The sequence below is a fragment of the Epargyreus clarus genome, unplaced genomic scaffold (genome assembly GCF_041222505.1).
Source record: "Epargyreus clarus isolate Ecla_fem2 unplaced genomic scaffold, WU_Ecla_fem_2.2 ptg000003l, whole genome shotgun sequence".
Classification (NCBI taxonomy): domain Eukaryota; kingdom Metazoa; phylum Arthropoda; class Insecta; order Lepidoptera; family Hesperiidae; genus Epargyreus; species Epargyreus clarus.
Genome location: NW_027332211.1, coordinates 12787478 through 12806479, shown reverse-complemented (window position 1 = coordinate 12806479; position 19002 = coordinate 12787478). Strand labels below are relative to the sequence as shown.

The following is a 19002-nucleotide window of genomic DNA, read 5'->3' as shown; positions in this document are numbered from 1 at the left end:
GACCGAGAGTAATAGTCCTGTCAAAATCATCTAGTCGTTTCGGAGATAAGTCGTTTCGGAACAAGCAGACTGACAATTATCAGTAACGTATATAGTTTTTATGCACTTAGTAAAAAACTGTTTTTATATCACGGCGTGCGTAAATTGACGTTTTACGCACGCTTCGCGTGCGCAAAACCCCCATTTCCGACCCCGTAATATAAAATTTTATACAACCCGCGGACGAAAAATGTTTTTCTGACTCGTGTGATTGCAGTCCTCGCCTGCGGCTCGGCCTGCAAACTCACACTTGTCAGAAAAAAATTTTTCGTCCTCGTATTGTAATGTACTATTATAGCACTCTGTGACCTAAACCCGCATTTTAGCCACGCATTTCTGTGTCCAAAGTAGCCGATTTTTACACCGTACGAATATTAATACACTACCCTCACAGTTGAAAAAAATAAACATAGCTATGAACGTTTCATACTTTTAAATGCCATTTAAAAATTAAAAGTGTGTAATGAGTATTTTGTTTAAAGCTATAATTATTTTAATATTTTATTTTGGACGTATTTATAAATGTTTTTGCCATTGTGTACATACTAAGCAATAGCATCACTATAAGACTAACTATTGGGCTTTATGGAATTTTATTGTTTGTTTTGACTGTGTTTGTTTTATTTTCGCTACACACCATAGTAGGAGATATTTAAATTAGGAATCGTTATCAAAATTAGCCATAATACTACTCCAGTAGAATCTCGACTAAGCGACCTATTTGTTGTCGTATTTGTGGCATTCGGATTATCGAAAATTTGGATAATTGAGTTTATGAAGAAAAGCTATTTAAACCGATTTAGGAAGGTGATGTTTTTCGACTATATGTTTGTTAAGTATGTATTTTTCATTCTTTGGCAAACTCAAACGACTTCATTAATTTTGATACATGATGTGTCGCTGAATTCGTCTAAATTGTGGCGATAACATAGGTTATATTTTAAGCAATCTGGTTTTTGTTTTTTATAGTAACTATTTTGTTGCGATTTGGCGACTTTCCGGAATTTAAATGCACAAGTCACACAAAATGTGGCTGATCTGTAAGGGTTATTACAAAGTTACTTGTTCACGTATCACAATCCGAACAATCACGAATATTTATAACTAAGGTCCGGATAATCGATTTTCTACTGTATCACTAGTATTAGTTATGTATATAATACGCCTGTATGTAGCCTAAATGGCTTGATAAATTTCAATGGTTTTGGTTGTGTCACATTTTTATTGCTTTTTTAGTTCATAATTTATAGTTTCAATCATTTATAAGTTTCAAAATAATTATCATATTTTTTCATATTTCTTCACAAGTATAAGCGGGTTTATGTCACATGAGCTATAAAATAGTATACGATACTTGTGACAAAAGTAGCCTATTATCTGCACGGCGTTGGCCACGCGTATCGTAATGTACTATTTTGACATTACAAACGGCCATTGCAATTTCATTTGCATAAGCCAGTCAAAATTTTTAGGGTTTTGCCAAGTGTGTCGTTAAACGTTATCGATGCAAGTCATTTGGCTTAATATTATGAATCATTCAGGAAGCTATTCTAATTGGTCGTGTAGTAATGAGGATATGTTGTTAATAAAACGGCTAATTAAGTTAGCACTGGCAGTTAGTATGGTAGCACTATGTACATTGTTACATTCTCCATACAGCCTTAACGCATCAGCATCAAGGTTGCAGGGTGTGCCAAAAAACGATACATACTTACATACACTCAAAACACATTACCCTCCACAGTCGAGTAAAAAACTACATAATTAATTAATTGCCCACTTATTTCTATGTACCAAGGAGTTACGAGGCCGATTTTGATAAAAACTAAAACTGCATCATTAGTTTTTTAAAATATCTTTTTCCTTAGCCGGGAATCGAACGAGTTCATTTTGAAAAAAAATACACCCTCTATATTATTCCACTATCTGATAGTGTCGCTTATAAGGATCAAATTCTGGAAAGTAATGTTATGTGAAAAATTAAATAGCAGGTAGAACTTAGTCAAAGTCATTTTGGTTTTTGTATTACAGTAACTATTAATCATATCTTGAACTCCACCACCTTCTCGTTGTCATGAAGTGAAGTCTGGTCTAGTTGGGTGAGTGAGTTGACTGTGCTATTTTGTCCGTGCTATCGAGTGCTGGGGCCTTCATGCTTGAGGTGAGTGATTTCACGTACCCTTCCCAGTTAGTGAAGGTTTTCGAGGAATTACGGGGTGTTAGATCATAAGGACCTAGCCGGAGAGAAACTGGGCGGTGGTCTGAGTCCAGGTCGTTCAGGGTTTCGAGCGCTCTTGTATTGAGCGTGACACCTTTGAGGAGGGCGAAATCCAGAACGTCGGGTTCTTGGTCTTCCCGATCGGGGAAGTGGGTTGGCGCTATTGGAGAGAAGATATCAAAATCCAGTGCGCGGGATATGGTTAGGAGTTTATTACCGTTAGCATTTGTCAAACGACTGTTCCAGTCGGTATGCTTACAATTAAAGTCTCCAAATAATACAACAGAGTTTCCGAGCGAGAGGAGGGCCTACAAGTCGCTTAAGAGAGGGGTTTTTTGAGCGGGGAGATAAATTGAGGCTATATGATTAGGGACGGATGTCCTGTCATATCTAATTTGCAAACGGTGGCTTCCATATTGGTGAGCTTGGGTGTTTTCAGGGGAGTACAGTGAAGGGACCTCGTAGACGTGGACCTTGTAGTAAATAGCAGTGCCTCCGCCACGACTTTCGTTGGCTCTGTCATTACGTACAAGTGCGTAAGAGGGGAGTCTCACGCCTTTTATAGAAAGTTTCATGAACAAACAAAGGAAGGTCTATGTCCCTGTTGCGGACGAACTCTTTGAGTTCGGGAATACAAGGTTTTAGACCTCATGCATTGAAGGAGATGTGCGAAATGCCTTTAGGTTTCAAACGACCGGAGGGAGGGGGGAGAGGAGGTGCTTTGCTCATTGGAGTGATTTTATCAGCTCCGAGTGCTCATCGAACATCAGAAGGCACTCATGCAAACTTGTTGAATTATGCAACTTGTGTGCAGCAAGCTCGATCTCAATGACGCCCTTGATGGAATCGAGGAGGTATTTAATATTCTCCTGTAATGAGCCTGAAGAGGCCTGGGAGGAGCGAGGAGAGGTTATGGCCTTACGGACGGGTATGGCCTTACGGACGGTTATGGCCTTAGGGGCCGGGGTCGGTGGGGCGGCCGCTGTTGCGACCTTCCTCCAACTCATCGGGGTGGTTGGGGTTTTGAAAGACTCCAGACGCGAGAAATTGGTCGAAACGACCGGTGGTGGGCCTGCTTTCGAGGGCTTCTGTTTGGCGGTCTTCTTTTGGTGGGGCGGGGGGCTTTCGGGTAACCACGGTAGTTAGCCGGGTGTCCGGAAATTTCGCACAACACGCAAGCAGGAGGGAACTTGGCATTGCGAGTTCTCTTGCATTCACGTGTGGCGTGGGGTTCCAGGCACTTAACGCACCTGTGCAGTTAGCCGCTGCAAGGCCGTAAAGCTGGCAGCGGTGGCACTGGGCAGGCTAACCACGCTAATTGGGTGGTTCTACCGTAATTTGAGAGAGCCTACAGACAGTGAGTTCTTTCTCCTTGAAAATGTCCTTGGAGGACGTGGTCATAGCCAGTAAGGTAAGGGCTAAGGGGAACTGCCTCCCGGTGCGAATGTACAACTTGTGTACACTCTCTAGATAGAAACCTTGATTGACGAGATCCGTTTGGATCTCGTCGGTGGGAAGTTCATAGGGAAGGCTCCTAAGTACCGCTTTGATCTTGCGGTCATGAGGGTGTGAAGTCGGGCAGAAGTTATAGTTTCTGTTTTAAATGTAGATCTCTCTTATCTCAGTTTTTGTCATGTTCAGTCTGACATTTATTAACTAATTTTCAAAAATATAAATGAATTTTAATATTATTTGCACTAACATCTAAATAATAATTTTATAATTATTAATAAATATGTTTCAATAAATGATTTTAAAATCTCGTAGCGCAAATAAAGTCTGGGTAGGGTTTACACTAAATTTGATAAGTTCTTCTGCTTTCTTGTGTTTTTAATAAATATTTGCAATAATAATTTATTTCAATATACTCTATTAGAAAATGGTAGGTATTCAAAAACATGAGTTACATTTTGGAACCAAAAATTATGATATTTTAACATAATTATGATCGCCCTGTTTTGTGTACAACTTATGATCAATCGCTCCAAAAATAAAAACAACATAATTGAAATGCTAATCTTTATAATATCGTATTTATTATTAATACTTATTATCATTCACATTTTATTTCTTAATGTTCGATGTAAAAACTACTGGCGAATTTTCTTTATAACAAGTGACCATTAATCGTACAGTCTCCTTCTGATCTTTTCCACTAGATTCATTGCAGTGTTCAAAAGCTTTTTTCACCCCATCCTTAAGACCGTCGTCCTTAATAAGAACCACAAGATTATTTACTTTAATATGGCCATCATCGTCAATTAAATCAGCCCCTTTCAGGTAACAGGTCATGAATTCTAAGCTGGCGTCGTTCTCCACGATACCATCCAACAACTTGTTGAAGGTGCTCGTGGGAACCTGGGATTCATCGGCGCATTTCTTTATCAGCGGTAGCACTTTATCCAGGAAAACGGATGACAATGGAGCTTCAGCCTGAAACATATAAATTGATATTTTTTACACGCTTTATAGTAGTTTTACCTTCATCTCAAGGAAAAATGAAAAAACTAATGACCCTTTCAATTGCATAATCGTCTCTTCTAGAGTCAGACCACGATGACATCATCACTTACATATAGTTGTCCTATTACCTGCCACGGGTCTTCCGTCAGTGAAACAGGTTTAATATAGTTACGGAATGCTATTTCCATAATAGAAGTACCTTCGAAACTACTCACCATGTTTTTTAAAGTTTAGAAAGTACTTTTTATTTCTACTCACTTGTGTCATTGGCTTAGCTGATGCACAAGACAGCGCAGCAAGAACTAATGTTAGGTACAACATTTTGCTTTAAGTAGCACACTGGACAAAGTCTAGATCGCACAACGAAGGCTCAAATTAGTATAACTTGCAAAGGCTTACAAAGTCGCTTATATATCCACGCTACCGATGCAAGCAATAAATACTAATCAAACCACACATTGCATCAGTATAATTATAATAAAATAATTATAATAAAAAACGTGGTGATTCAAATCCGAAATTTTATTTTTTGTTATTTTTATATTTAATTAAGACTGACACCGCGATGCTTAATATGTCAAATTGCTTTTAATAATTAATTTTTATTGTTATTATTTGCATATTTTAGGGATAATACGAAAAACTCATACGCTTTTGGTCTAGTATTCTATCACTCATTTGTTTTTCGCTTTAACAGAAACTTCATTTTTGGTTATCAGTGCTTTATTTTTGAACTTTATTCAGGATTTAAGTTACGTTTGTCTTTTTAACACGAGTTATACTAACCTCATGATAGTTATACATTTATTTATGTGTCAATGCCATCCATAGAAGATTCATTCTTGTAATGTGATTTTCACTGACTTAAATGCTACTCTCATCTATTTGTGCGTAAACCAATCAAACTAGAAGAAACATCAGTAATATATTACTTACTCGCTCCATATTGAGAATTGTAGATACATTATCTTCTATAACGCCCCGCTTCTATATAGCTTCACCTACGTTTAAAAGCGTATAAACTCTTTTTATGATGTTATGTTCTTTGCGCAACACCCTAATTCTTTGTCTAAAACAAAAGTAGCCTAAGTTACTCCTTATAATTTCAGCTAACTGCGAGTAAAAGTCCTGTCAAAATCATCCAGTCGTTTTGAAGATTAGTCGGAATAAGCAGACGGACAATTATCAGTAACATATATAGTTTTTATGCAATTACTAAAAAACTATTATTTTGACATAACAAACGGCCGTTGCAATTTTATTTATTTATATAAGTGAGTCAAAATTTTTAGGGTTTTGCCAAGTGTGTCGTTAAACGTTATCGATGCAAGTCATTTGCCTTAATATTATGAATCATTCAGGAAGCTATTCTAACTGGTCGTGTAGTAAAGAGGATATGTTGTTAATAAAACGGTTAATTAAGTTACTTGGTAGCACCTTGTACATTTTTACATTCTCCATACATAGGTACAAGTACATTTTATTAGCTTTATTCTGTTTGTGCACTCCTTTCCTTAAAATAAAATTATCTCGCTGAAAATATGCACTACTTTTTGAGCATAAAGAGAAGGTGGTAATTCTGGATTTGAATGCGGAAGCACCACAGCTACACCTTTTCCTGTCTAATAAATGTAGTGTTCAGCGCTGCTGTGTTACGGTTATGTCGTAAACATTTGAAAGGACCCAGTGCCGTGGGAGCGACACGGGTTAATTTGGATTCTTACTGCACCGAAATGAATTAAAAAAAATCTATATGCGACAGTTAAGCTACAAATTATTTGGGTAAAATACTACTACTACTTTAATTAATCGCTAAAGGTCGCCGTTGCTAAGTAGCCTTTGAGCGGTCCCCGTTTTATAAATGTACTGAAATAAATCTTGTGTACATATTCAACTATACTTTTAATCATTTTGGCATAAACACAAAATAACAGAAATGAGATTCAATAAAATTAATTAAAAGTAGACTTCTAAAAAATAAAAAAAACCCGACCTTTTAAGGGATAGGGGTTCCCCTTTTAGGGGAGGGCGATTTTGGGAGTGACATAGGCTAGGCTAAAGCCTACGAATCCAATGACACCTCTTATGTTAAAATCAATCCAGCCATCAAGGTTGTAGGGTGTGCCAAAAAATTAAACATACTTACATACACTCAAAACATATTACCCTGCACAGTCGAGTAAGAAACTACATAATTAATTAATTGCCCACTTATTTCTATGTACCACGTAATTGTTTTAAATTCTATTATTTTCTATGTAGTTATATAAGTGTAGTTTATACAATAATACCGGATTAATCTTGATGAAACTTTTTGTAAGTTTTTTTATTTATAATATGGGAGTAGCAGACGAGCATGCAAAACATCTCATGGTAAGTGGCTACTGCCATAGACATATGTAATCAACCCCAGATAAGACTACATATTCCTACCGGAGGTCGGCCACAGGTGCGCCGTTAGCCCTGAGGACTAAGCTGGAACGCCTCGGAAAAGAACGCCTTTTAAACATACATTTCTTTACTCGTATAAAAGAGTACATAAGATGCGTTCATTGAGACATAAACAACAAATAAAATAAAATAATAATAATTGTCATAATAAATGAAAAACCAAGGTAAAAACATTTATTTAAATTAGCTAAACTAATTATTACCATACCATTAAAATAATAATATAAACCGTTTATGTACGTTTAGCACAATTTACCTACACTTTGTTCTGAGGTCTGCCAGTAACCTTTTTCAGGGACCCGTACACAATACTAAGTCTCCGCTGTCTGGTTCTATCTCTGGTTCGTAATAAATAGAAATTTTCACAGAATATGTATAATGGTGGCTACTATAACACCATTTGTCGCTATTTATTATACTGCACTGTAATTCACAGACAGTTCGAATTTTCACAATGCATTTATTTCTATGGCTGCTATGATAACAAATTCTAAAAAAAATAAATTAAATGAGGTAGTACGGAACCTTCCGTTTTGCAAGTTCGTCTCGCACGTGACCAATTTGTTAATGCGACGTGAGCAAAATGGAATTTGCAGTCTCATAAAATTGCATCTGTAGGACTTTGTATGAGTATAGGTATGTAAACAAAGGGTACAAATAATAATGTGTATGTAATACTCATATTTTATTTTCTAATCATGATTATTTTCCACTATCGTCAAGTGTAAAACTTATTGGCGAATTTTTATAATAGCAATCACTCACGACACGTAAGGTTTCGAGAGGATTGTCCTTACTAAGTTTATTGCACTCCTCCAGAGCTCTGGCGAATCCTGCCTTGAGTTCTTCTTTCTTAAGAAGATTTACAAGGTTATTGACTTCGAAATGCCCGTCTTTGTTCAGGAATCCAGCTTCTGGAAGGTAGCAATACATGAAGGCTATGGTAGCGTCGTCTTCAGTGCGCCCCTCCAACATGTTCCTGAAGGCATTCGGCGGAGGCTTCGATTCCTTTTCACATTTGTCAATAATATGTTGAACTTTGTTTAGGAACTTGGATGTTAAATGAATTACATACTGCAACAATAAAATAATTTTAGATTTCATTATTATCTTATTTATTTATTTATTAAATGATCGTTTCATTTAGGTAGTTGAATTAGTGTTGTCCTTGTAGTACCGGGATCAGAATAGGGCTACGGTATCCCCTGCCTGTCGTAGGAGGCCACTAAAAGGGGGCTTCCGGGGTTGCGGGCGGCAAGAGTGGGAGCTCGAACCGTCCAGCAAGCGACCCCGGGAAGGACGGCGGTATGTGTGGTCGCATCAAGTCGGTCAGGATGGCCACCGGGGGGGTTTTAGTGCGGTAAAAATCCCACATAACCCCGTGTCGCTCCCACGACACTGAGCGCCTTTTGAAGTTTTCCCCTTCGTCAACAAAAAAACAGGTCTAATAAGTGTTCTACACTAGTGACCACCACCATTGACCACTAGTGTCTAATTAGTGTTCTACACTAATTAGATAGGTTGCTAGCGTGAAAAGCTCCTTACAACGAAAAAATAAGTATAATATTCTATACCGTCACATGTATTTTAAAATATGAATGTGCGTATAGTAACTTAATTACGTTTGAAATCATTAATTAAATGTTAATTTTTAATTTCGTGGTATGATTGCAGAATCCCACAATAATTAATACCTTGAGAAGTAGGTACATAATTGATATTATTATTTAACTTTTAGGACCTTCATGCCAAAGTACAAAGGGCGCAACAGACCTTCCAAAGAAGGAAATTCGATTTGAGTCTTTATAAAGCAAATCTTAATTGTGTCTCATGAACTAATGATACGAATAAGATAACAATATGATACGAATTGTACTATGAGATGAATTATAATATCAATTGTACTATAGGAAGGACTGGTTCTATTGAGATCTAGGCAGAACAGTACAAAGTATCATCTATAGAAGTGTCGGTTTGATTTATCGGTATATTTAAGTTTTTACGTGCATGTGAAAAGACAATAGCATAGCAGTCCAATTTTATAAGAATATAATAAAATGTAATACGTCATATATCAGTGTGTTAGACAAGGAGATATGTATATATATTTTTTTTAAAATACAGGTGTAGCTAACGAGCATGTAGTACACCTGATGGTAAGTGGATAATGCCGCCCATGGTTGTAATGATAACTTGTCGCCTTCCAAGCGCGGGGGCGTATCGCGACGAAGCGCGGTCCGGCTGATCAAATTTTCACCCCATTTCGACAAAACGGAACATTTTTTAGATCCGCGGTTAACGTTGGGGAGACCGGGACAGATAACCTGAAAACGGGACGGTCCTGTTCAAAACGGGACGTTTGGTTACTTTACCAATGTTCACATAACAGGCATACCGAATCTACTCGTAGTTACAGACGCTTTTTCCAAGTTCTTGACGAGTATTTGTCTGAGATAATTTGTATGGGTACAAACTTCAATAGGCAGGGAAAAACTATGAAATATTATTAACCAGTTTCTGAAGTTAGAAGTTTTTTAAATATGTTGCTAGAGTACTTTACTTGGAAGGATAAAATCTATATTCAGTATTAGTTATCGACATAACTTTCAAAATTAGTACGTTGAAGTTTTAATGAGCAAGCTAAATAACTGGAAAGACGATAGGGAAAAAGAGTTCGTTAGTTGTGACCATATCTAGATATAAGGAGTAGAGGACGCTCTCAATCAGATAGACAGAATCGGTGAAAAGGATGAAACTAGAGGAGACTTATAATTAGTATTAGACTTTTAAAGGTCTTTACATGGATGAATGATTGCGTCTAATATAATGTCAATAGAAAGAAAAAATAAAATGTGGGTACATTATTTAGGTACTTACCGATTCTTCTGGTATTGGAGATGCAAAGGAAGTCATTAAGCAAATTAATAGAATGGCGCACGTTTTTGTAAAATACATTACGATTTCCAAGTCTAACTTAAGCGGTGTAAACTCTGAATACCTCTTGTTTAACCATTACTGCTATATATATGAGCACAGAAATTATTAAAGTTCAACTTTTTGTAACAAATAAAACCAAACCAAATTTTAATGATGTATGTTAATTAATTACGTCAGTTGTATTAGGTGGTAAACATAAAACCTTATGATAGGATCAAGCATGCGATGTGTTATTAAAATGGCAGATTTTATTATTTAAAGATTCATTCATGTTTTGTTCCAGTACATTTTATATATTTCATCGTGTGCTACTGTAGGTGGCATTATGTGCGCAATAAAGACTATCTAAGTAAGTTTATTTATTTTACATTTAAAAATATTTTATAATATATACGTTATACCAGACACGACACAAAAACAACAACAAAAAACAGTTAATATTACAAAAAATACGTGTGGCATTCGGAGACTGCCGCGGTAAAGCTATTGCAGAGCATTCTTATGCTATGAAAACGCTAGAAGGAATTCCAGAAATACAATATAGTCTTCCATAATCATCAACATTTACATTAATACATCTTTATCCACTATTTTATCATATCTCCATTATATAAGACATTGCAAATATCAGCTGTCATTTCATAACTCCAAGCAAGAATGAACATTCTAAAATATAAAATAGAAAAGTATTTAGTTCATTCGACATCTCGTCGCCAATATCAAATAAAATAATAAGGAATGTAAAATAATATTTTATTCAATTATATCCATATTTTTCTATTGACAGTCAACAACTCGGTTGCCTGGAGACTTGATATCCAACAAAGGTGTTATTAATTTTCGTTACGGAATTTTTCGATTCGGTCGCCGCGCTCAAAGCCCGCGATAAAAGCTATGCAATAGCTTAAAACTATAGGCTATTTTTTTTTTACTAAAAACTGTATAAATAAAAAGGTCAAGTGTTTTGTTTGGTAAACCGACTGTTTTATCGCTAATTACTTCATATTGTATTCTTATTTGTATTATTCTGAATAATTGAATAATAATAATTGGGACGTATTGTTCAATTTCACATTGAATTTGACGTCGAAATGCGCGATTATCGTTATCATCTATGGTTTTGTGAATGGCGAAATTTAGAGACTTTATTAGGATTGGCCATGGGCGGTCAAATCTGGAACTCTTTGGATGTTAAACAGTCCTCTTCTTTCTCGTTCCTCGTCAGTCTTATATAAAGGTTCATATATGATGATATCGCTATTTACTTTGCTATTCATACTGATATTTATGTCGTAGTACTTGTAGAAGTCGATCTCGATATTTAGTGACGAACTATGCTTACATATACCATATTGATAATTATTTCGATGACGATATACATATATATCAGTTTATCAGCATATCAGCATGTTTTTTTACTCGTATAAATGTTAAGCGTACTGTTAAATAATTCTGTTGCTAGTTGTTTAGCTAAGAATATTCAAAGCGAGGGGACAATAACTACCGAAAACCATTTTCGATAACATTTGCATCTCTCATATTATATGCGCATATTTCCACAATTGAAATAAAAACAAAATGAAAGTAAGAAATTTACAATTTAATGAAACGTATTTTTTATTGGCTAATTTTCTTGTGGGCAAATGTATGAAATTATATTGTGTTACAATGCGAACACTACAGGTGCGTTATTATTAAGGCATGAATTCATTGCGAATGCTGTTTCAACAGGAGTCTCTTTAGTGATTTTGTTACATTCAGCAAGAGCTTCTTCGAAAGACTTCACTAACGGATGATCACCGAGGAGTCCAGACATTCTGCTGATGTTGAAATGACCTTCTTCGTCAGTAAAATTTCCTTTAAGGCCAAAGCAGTATAAAAACTTTTTGCTGACATCATCATTTTCTAATGTAGAGTCGAGAACTTTCCGTAATATTTCAGGGTTGGCGTTGGTCTCTTCTATACACGGGACAGTGAATTTCTGAGCCTTCAACGCTAATTCAGCTGGCATTTTGTAGATTTGCTGTTAATCAGAAGAATTGAATTTTTTTTTTTTTTTTTTAACTTTCTTATAAATATTGGCGAAATTTGTCTTTTTCTAAGATCGAAGTAGTAAGCGAACATGCATCTCGCCTAATAGGAAGTGGTTCTTGCCACCCATGTAGATACATTTTACCAGAATCACACATGCGTCGCATATCCTAAAGACTAAGATTGTTGCCACGAGTCGGTCAGTTGGCATCCGCTACCTTTCACCCTTGTACCGTGGCGATGGTTCCTCCCCGATCGAACCATACAGGCTCTATCATCTTTTGACGTTTTGACAAACGTATAAATACATACAAATAAAATAATGAAAGATGACACACATATCAACAATTTAGGTTTATGCAAAATACTTGTAGATAATTAACCTAAACTTGTTGAAACTCAACGCCTCATGGTTTGATAGCGGCAACATAACATTTAAACATTTTTATGCAGCGTTTATATAAAATTTTGAAAATGTTACTGATATATGTGAATGTTGTAATTGGACTACACATAAAACTATGTATCGCAGTTCTCATCATTGAATAGAAGTTGTTAAGGATAGTCAGAGGCATGATGGATGGTTTGAAATCATTCGATATATGTTAGCTTCTAACCTTTAGGTATATTTTATCTTTGGAGCAGTGTGATCTTTTAATAAAATTAATTTTAATTATTTTTTTACAGAATTATTTGTGAACGAACTAAACTACCTTTTTTCATTGCTTAGTGTATTTTCTATATCCCTCTGCTACGAAGGGCTCTTCCGTTAACTTCTGCATAGTCCACCACCCTTGACGGCGGTATGTGTGGTCGCATGCCGTCGTGCACACAAGACGGTGTGGTGAGCGTCAAGCTCACCTGGGCGGAGCTCGACGGGGCAACTCGTCAAGAAGACTCCGGATGCGTTCCGTTGGAGATCCTGGAGGCCTCTAAGCAGCGCCGAGGTCGGCCACCAGGGGGTTTAGTGCGGTAAGAGCCCCACATAACCCTGTATCGCTCCCACGGCACTTTATCACTGGGTATCTTTTGAAGGATTCCCCCTCGTTAACAATAAAGAAAGAAAGTCCACTACCCTACATGTTATACTGGACAACGGAAGAGAGGATAAAATCGTGGCTAACTTTTGCCAATGTTTATAAACCACATCACAGTGCCCAGTACGATTTAATGCAATTATAACAATGTGGATATGTGGCTTAAAATGTTTGTGTAACATTAAAATGCCCATGTTTAGCCCCTAGCGCTCTCCAATCCAACTCCTGACCACTTCTTATGTTGCTTAGCTTTTAGCTCAATGGATCTCCATGTGTAGATCTCTATATAAGCCGCGAGGCTATGAGCTCTTTTTAGGGTTTCGTACCCACATTACGGGTACAAACGGAACAAGGATCTATCTCTTGAAAGTGGTAGAACCCTTTGTGATTCGACTCCGGTGGCACCACCGCCTATTTCTGCCTCAAAACACCAGTGTTAAACGCTACAGTGTTCTGGTTTGAAGGATGTGGTAAGACTTTTCCGAGGCATTCCAGCTTAGTCCTCAGGGGTAGCGGCGCATCTGTGGCCGACCAGGTAGGAATATCTAATCCTATCTGGGCTTGATTACAGATCTACGGCAGTAGCCACTTGCCATTAGGTGGACTGCATGATCGTCTGTTACTTCTATATTAAAAATATATATTAAATACATTTTAATAATTGAATTTCATTAAAATCCAAACTAACCTGATCCTTGACTTTAGCCGACACGAGAGACAGCACGACAGAAACCAATACAATGTATAACATTATGATTTAAATAAAATGGAAATTGTTGGTAGACCAAATTGCTAGACTTGAAAACCTCCAAGTTTAATTGTTAACTACTAGGTTTGCGGTGTCCTTTATATATATTTATTTTTTCAGTCATATACTTTATCACCTTTATTTTTAATGTGGCCTTAATGACCAATAATTAATGAAATTAAACAATACTATTGAATATTAAAAAATATGCATAAATCAGATTATGTTCCGGGGCTTTGCTCGCGAGTTCGTTCGCGTGGATTCTGAATATAACGTCAATTATATAACGCTATCCATCAAGCTCACGGAGCATATCAGCATGCTGGTAAACTGAAATTCTCCGCGCCACATGACTCGATTAATGCTCATGCAATGTTAGAAAAGTTACTTCTGACTTTAAATTGTATAACTTTTTATACAGTAGGTTGATTGGAATGAGTCCCTGTGGCACCGGGACTAGAATAGGGCTACGGTATCCCCTGCCTGTCGTAAGAGGCGACTAAAAGGGGGCCTCCGCGGTTGCGGGCGGCTAGAGTGGGAGCTCGAACCGTCCAATAAGCTACCCCGGGAAGGACGGCGGTATGTGTGGTCGCATAGCGTCGTAATTACCAAATGTTGCGAGAGGAGCGAACGCATAATCCCCCAGGGCAGAGCCCGATCGGGGCATCGCGCTTTTGGGGTTTAGCGTGGTAAAAATCCCACATAACCCGGCGTCGCTCCCACGTTGTCGGGTACCTTTGAAGGTTTCCCCCTCGAAAAAAAAGGTAGATTGAAATAAATTTTAAGTCAAGATACGAACTATTGATACATTAATGCATTAAACTCAATTTACTAGTTCCAACACGCAAACAAACAAGTCAGAAACATGATAGAAATTGCTTTTTTTTACTTATTCTCAATTCTAACTATATCTTTGCAAGTATATTCAATGTACAAAAACTCGAAGCCTACATTCTTACTATATTTATGTATAAGTATTCCAGAGTTGATTACCTTCATTCAAAAGTTTTGTTACTGTTTGAGCAATATTCTTTAGTCTCCGGACGAAATTGTAAAGCCAACATCGTCATGATCGTCTATAGAATGGACAATTCATATCATAAAGATGCTTACAAGTGTATCTAAATATATAAAACATACAGATTCACATTTTATTTATTTGCGTATATAATATTATTTTAACGATCATAGGCTGCTATATAATACACAATTAGGTATACAATTAGTATTGTAGTGCTGTCATGAAGCCGTTTAAATAATTACGTAGTTTATATTATTGAGATGGCAATGAGCATTCTAGTTTTTATTGCATTTACTTTACCTATTAGGTGTCATAAACCCATTTGATGACATGCCTTTTCAACTAATTAAGTTTTTAGTCGTCGCCGTGCTTGGCTATTGTCTTAGTGTCAGATGCATATAATATTATATCAAATTTTCATAATTTAATCTAGATTCCTTCAACCAAGAATCAAACGTTTTGATTTTGAAGAAACACACACTTTATTATTGCGTTCTCCGCTATAGTTGTTTATACGGAGAAAATTTAAGTAAGTAGGTAATGATACAAATTAAGGAAAGGGAAAATTTTTAACAAAATATTTTTATATCACGGCGTGCGTAAATTGACGTTTTACGCACGCTTCGCGTGCGCAAAACCCCCATTTCCGACCCCGTAATATAAAATTTTATACAACACGCGGACGAAAAATGTTTTTCTGACTCGTGTGATTGCAGTCCTCGCCTGCGGCTCGGCCTGCAAACTCACACTTGTCAGAAAAAAATTTTTCGTCCTCGTATTGTAATGTACTATTTTCATACTGTGTATTATTTAATAGGAAAGTTCAGAACTATCTATAACAAAGTGATCTAAATTTAACTACTTGGTAGACTTTTATTAAGCTGTCCCTAGTTTTTATTGAGAACAAACATTACTGGGGAGTTTTCTTTATAACACTCCGCCATCAGACGTAGCGTTTCAAGATGATCCTTTCCACTTGCTTTATTGCATTCTTCAAAGGTTTGTGTGAATTTTTCTTTGGGATAATCTTCTGTTAGTACAGTCAGCAGTTTGTTGATGTTGTAATGTCCGTCTTTCTCGATGAATCCAGCCTGAGTTAGGTAACAGTACATGAAGTTTAAACTGGCGTCGTTCTCTATAATTCCTTTCAACATTTTAGTCATCGTATCCGGGGGAGCGTTGGTCTCACTTTGACATTTGTCTATAAGATGGTGAACCTTTTGCATGAATTTTGGCGTCAAAACAACGATATCCTGAAACAATTTAAGTATATCATTTTATTGAAGTAGTGACAACGGTTGTGGTCTAGAGATTAGAAAATCTAACTCTCAAACAGGCATTCTCAGATGTTCAGGTATTACAAATTAATGCTAACTTGGTATAACGGCAAAGTAAAACTTCGTGAGGAAATCTACGCGTATCAGAGTAGGTACTTTAATAAAAGTTCTTAAAGGCGTCCACCCTTATCAAATTAGCCTAAACCTCTCTCATATAGAGAGGAGAGCCATGAATAGCAGTTGGACGAGGGAATTTCAGACGGATGGAAGTCTGTTTCAGACGGATGGGTGAGGTGGAAATGAGAATGAATTGGTTATCTGAACTTTTAATCCTTGGACTTGAGCATATTATTATTTTATAAAAAGGTCAGGTATCATTATCATAATATAGTATCAAAGCTGAGGAGTTTGATTAAATGCCTTTGGCAATTTTAATAAAATAAATGATTTTAATTTAAGATATCGGTTTTTTTGTGTAAATTTCTGAGAATGGGCACATGTAAATCTATATTTTCATATTGTTCACCACTATGAAAATATGTGTTACAAACTTGAACAACAATGATTTAGATTCTAAATAATAAAGACAATTCTATTTAAGCACGTATTTAGCTGTTAATACTAGTAGATCAATATGTATCAAATTAAATCTGATCTTACCTTGTCTGCAGGTTTAGCAGTCGCCATGGACAGTACTCCAAAAATGAATAAAATGTACCACATTTTTATTTAAAACGGAAAAGTTAGTAATAATAAATATTAAACTCGTATATATTCGCATATACTTCGAAAATATTGAATCAGTGAATGTAAACTGCAGGAAAAATAACTTCTATTTATATATCCTTCAAATACCTTTTGGTTACCTTAAAATGAATTTTATTATCATTATGCAAAGATTAGATTTACTATCAGTACTTATTCTGAATTCGGCGAGGTAAATTAATCGGCTTAGTTCTAGTTTTTATGTGCATCGGACTTATAAATTTCTTACGTAGGTACTCATATTCTCTCAACAAAATAAAATGTTATGAACACCAGAATGTCGACCCGTGTACCGCAGCAGTCAGCAGTGTCACCACCATACCGGTCTGACGCGCAGAAGGTCTCGTGTTCGATCCCCGGCCAGACAGATATGTGAATAATAAATTTAGATTTATGTTCTGTTGGTGATTGTGTGTTGGTCTATGTTTGTGTTCATAGCGTCTACGTGCACTTCTGATTTTTAGTAGTTTTAATATGAACAATACATTTATTATAAATTAATTATCACTCTGTATATCACCTGGGAAATTAAAAAGAAAACCTATAGTCGCACGTGACCAGTGGAGCGTGTTCTAATCCTTTTCATTATGAGAGGACACTCGTGTCCAGCAGTGACAGTAATGGATAAAGCGCTGCTGTCTCCTGGTTTAAAACAAGTGGTTAGTGACACTTCTATAAAACTTTCCAGCTTGCTTAGTCCTTAGGATAACCCTAAGAACGTACAAGTATCTGTAAGTTTTAACTTAACTTGTGGTATAAAGAATAAAATTTGGCAAGAAAATAAAACGAACGCTTAGTAATCTCATAATTGACATTGATTGCTTTATTACCCGACTGCCAAGGAAGGGTTATGTTTTTCGCGCGTATCTTGTATGTTTGTCTTTCTTTATTTGATCCGATCTTACAAACGGCTGGATAAATTTCGACAGTTAAGGTGTCATTATATTCGTCTCAAACTCCCGAGTGTCCTTAGATAGGTGTTAGAAAAAAAAAACAAAAGGGCAAATTTTTGGCGCGAAATAGTAACACATTTCAAAAAAAAAGTTAACCGAATCTATCGAGTGGGGTATCAAATGAAAGTAAATTAAACGTAGATTATAATAACATATTTTTATATATATAAAACAGCAGGATGACTGACTGACTGACTAATTAAATGACTTTTTCATTTTTTCAGAAATCAACGTACTGCCAAAACCGATCAACTTAGAGTTCTGAAATTTTGCACATGGGATTGCTATATAGCGTAAATAAGTATTAAGAAAGGCTTTTTGGAAATTCCACCCCTAAGAGGGTAAAATAGGGAAAAACAGTATTTTTGAAATCCTTTAATTTTGAAGCAACTACTATAAAATGTAGTATTTGGCTTTCTGGGTAGGAACAAAGACACGCCTATCTATTCCCTTCCTATTCCTTTCTAAAAATATTCCCTTCTAAAAATCAACCCCGTAGAGGGTAAAATAAGGGTTAAAAGTTCATTTGAACAACCGTCAATTTTGAGGCAAACACTATAAAATGTTGTATCAGGCTTGTCCGATAAAAATAATGAAATTCTACCCCTAACGAGGTAATATATTCACCGGTTGGATCTTTTAGAGATCGTAAATGGTGGATTTTTTTTTGCGAAATAGTAACACGTTTTAAAAAAAATACCAAACCTCTCGAGTAGGGTATCAAAACAAAGGGAATTAAAAGGGTAGATTACACATACATATATTCATATATATTACATCGAGATGACTGTCTGACTAAATGAGTAGTGTTGCTGTGCCACAGATCAACGCTCAGGGAAACCGCTGCACTTTAGAGTGCTGAATTTTACTCATTTTTACTCATAGGTTATTTATATAGCGTAAATGAGCACTACGAGGATAAAATAGGATAATATTGTTTGAACATCTTTTGATTTTAAAGCAGATACCTACTATGAAACTTTGTATTTAGCTTTCTGCATAAAAAATAATGAAACGCCTAGTTCACTGTTTTTGGAAATTCTACTTCAGCCTGTTTAGTGC

General features: G+C 36.2%; 2 protein-coding genes across 2 annotated transcripts; both read right to left on the bottom strand.

Annotated features, from left to right (window-relative positions):
- Nucleotides 1–4262: 4262 nt before the first annotated feature.
- LOC140749052 (uncharacterized) lies at nucleotides 4263–5134 on the bottom strand. Its single transcript, XM_073082071.1, has 2 exons — nucleotides 4979–5134; nucleotides 4263–4690 (listed from the first exon to the last, which is right to left on the bottom strand). Exons 1-2 carry the CDS (start codon nucleotides 5039–5041, stop codon nucleotides 4322–4324), a joined length of 432 nt encoding a protein of 143 aa, XP_072938172.1. The 5' UTR covers nucleotides 5042–5134; the 3' UTR covers nucleotides 4263–4321.
- A 6637-nt stretch (nucleotides 5135–11771) lies between these two features.
- On the bottom strand, nucleotides 11772–12119 carry LOC140748300 (general odorant-binding protein 57c-like). The gene has a single exon (XM_073081117.1). The coding sequence runs from the start codon at nucleotides 12117–12119 to the stop codon at nucleotides 11772–11774; it is 348 nt and encodes a 115-aa protein (XP_072937218.1).
- Between the last annotated feature and the right edge of the window lie 6883 nt (nucleotides 12120–19002).

Excerpts from the sequence above, each read along its gene's own strand:
- LOC140748300 (XM_073081117.1), bottom strand. The coding sequence starts at position 12,119 with ATGCCAGCTGAATTAGCGTTGAAGGCTCAGAAATTCACTGTCCCGTGT.
- LOC140749052 (XM_073082071.1), bottom strand. The coding sequence starts at position 5,041 with ATGTTGTACCTAACATTAGTTCTTGCTGCGCTGTCTTGTGCATCAGCT. Across the intron at positions 4,691-4,978 it reads CAGCTAAGCCAATGACACAA|GCTGAAGCTCCATTGTCATC; the intron begins GTGAGTAGAAAT and ends TATATGTTTCAG.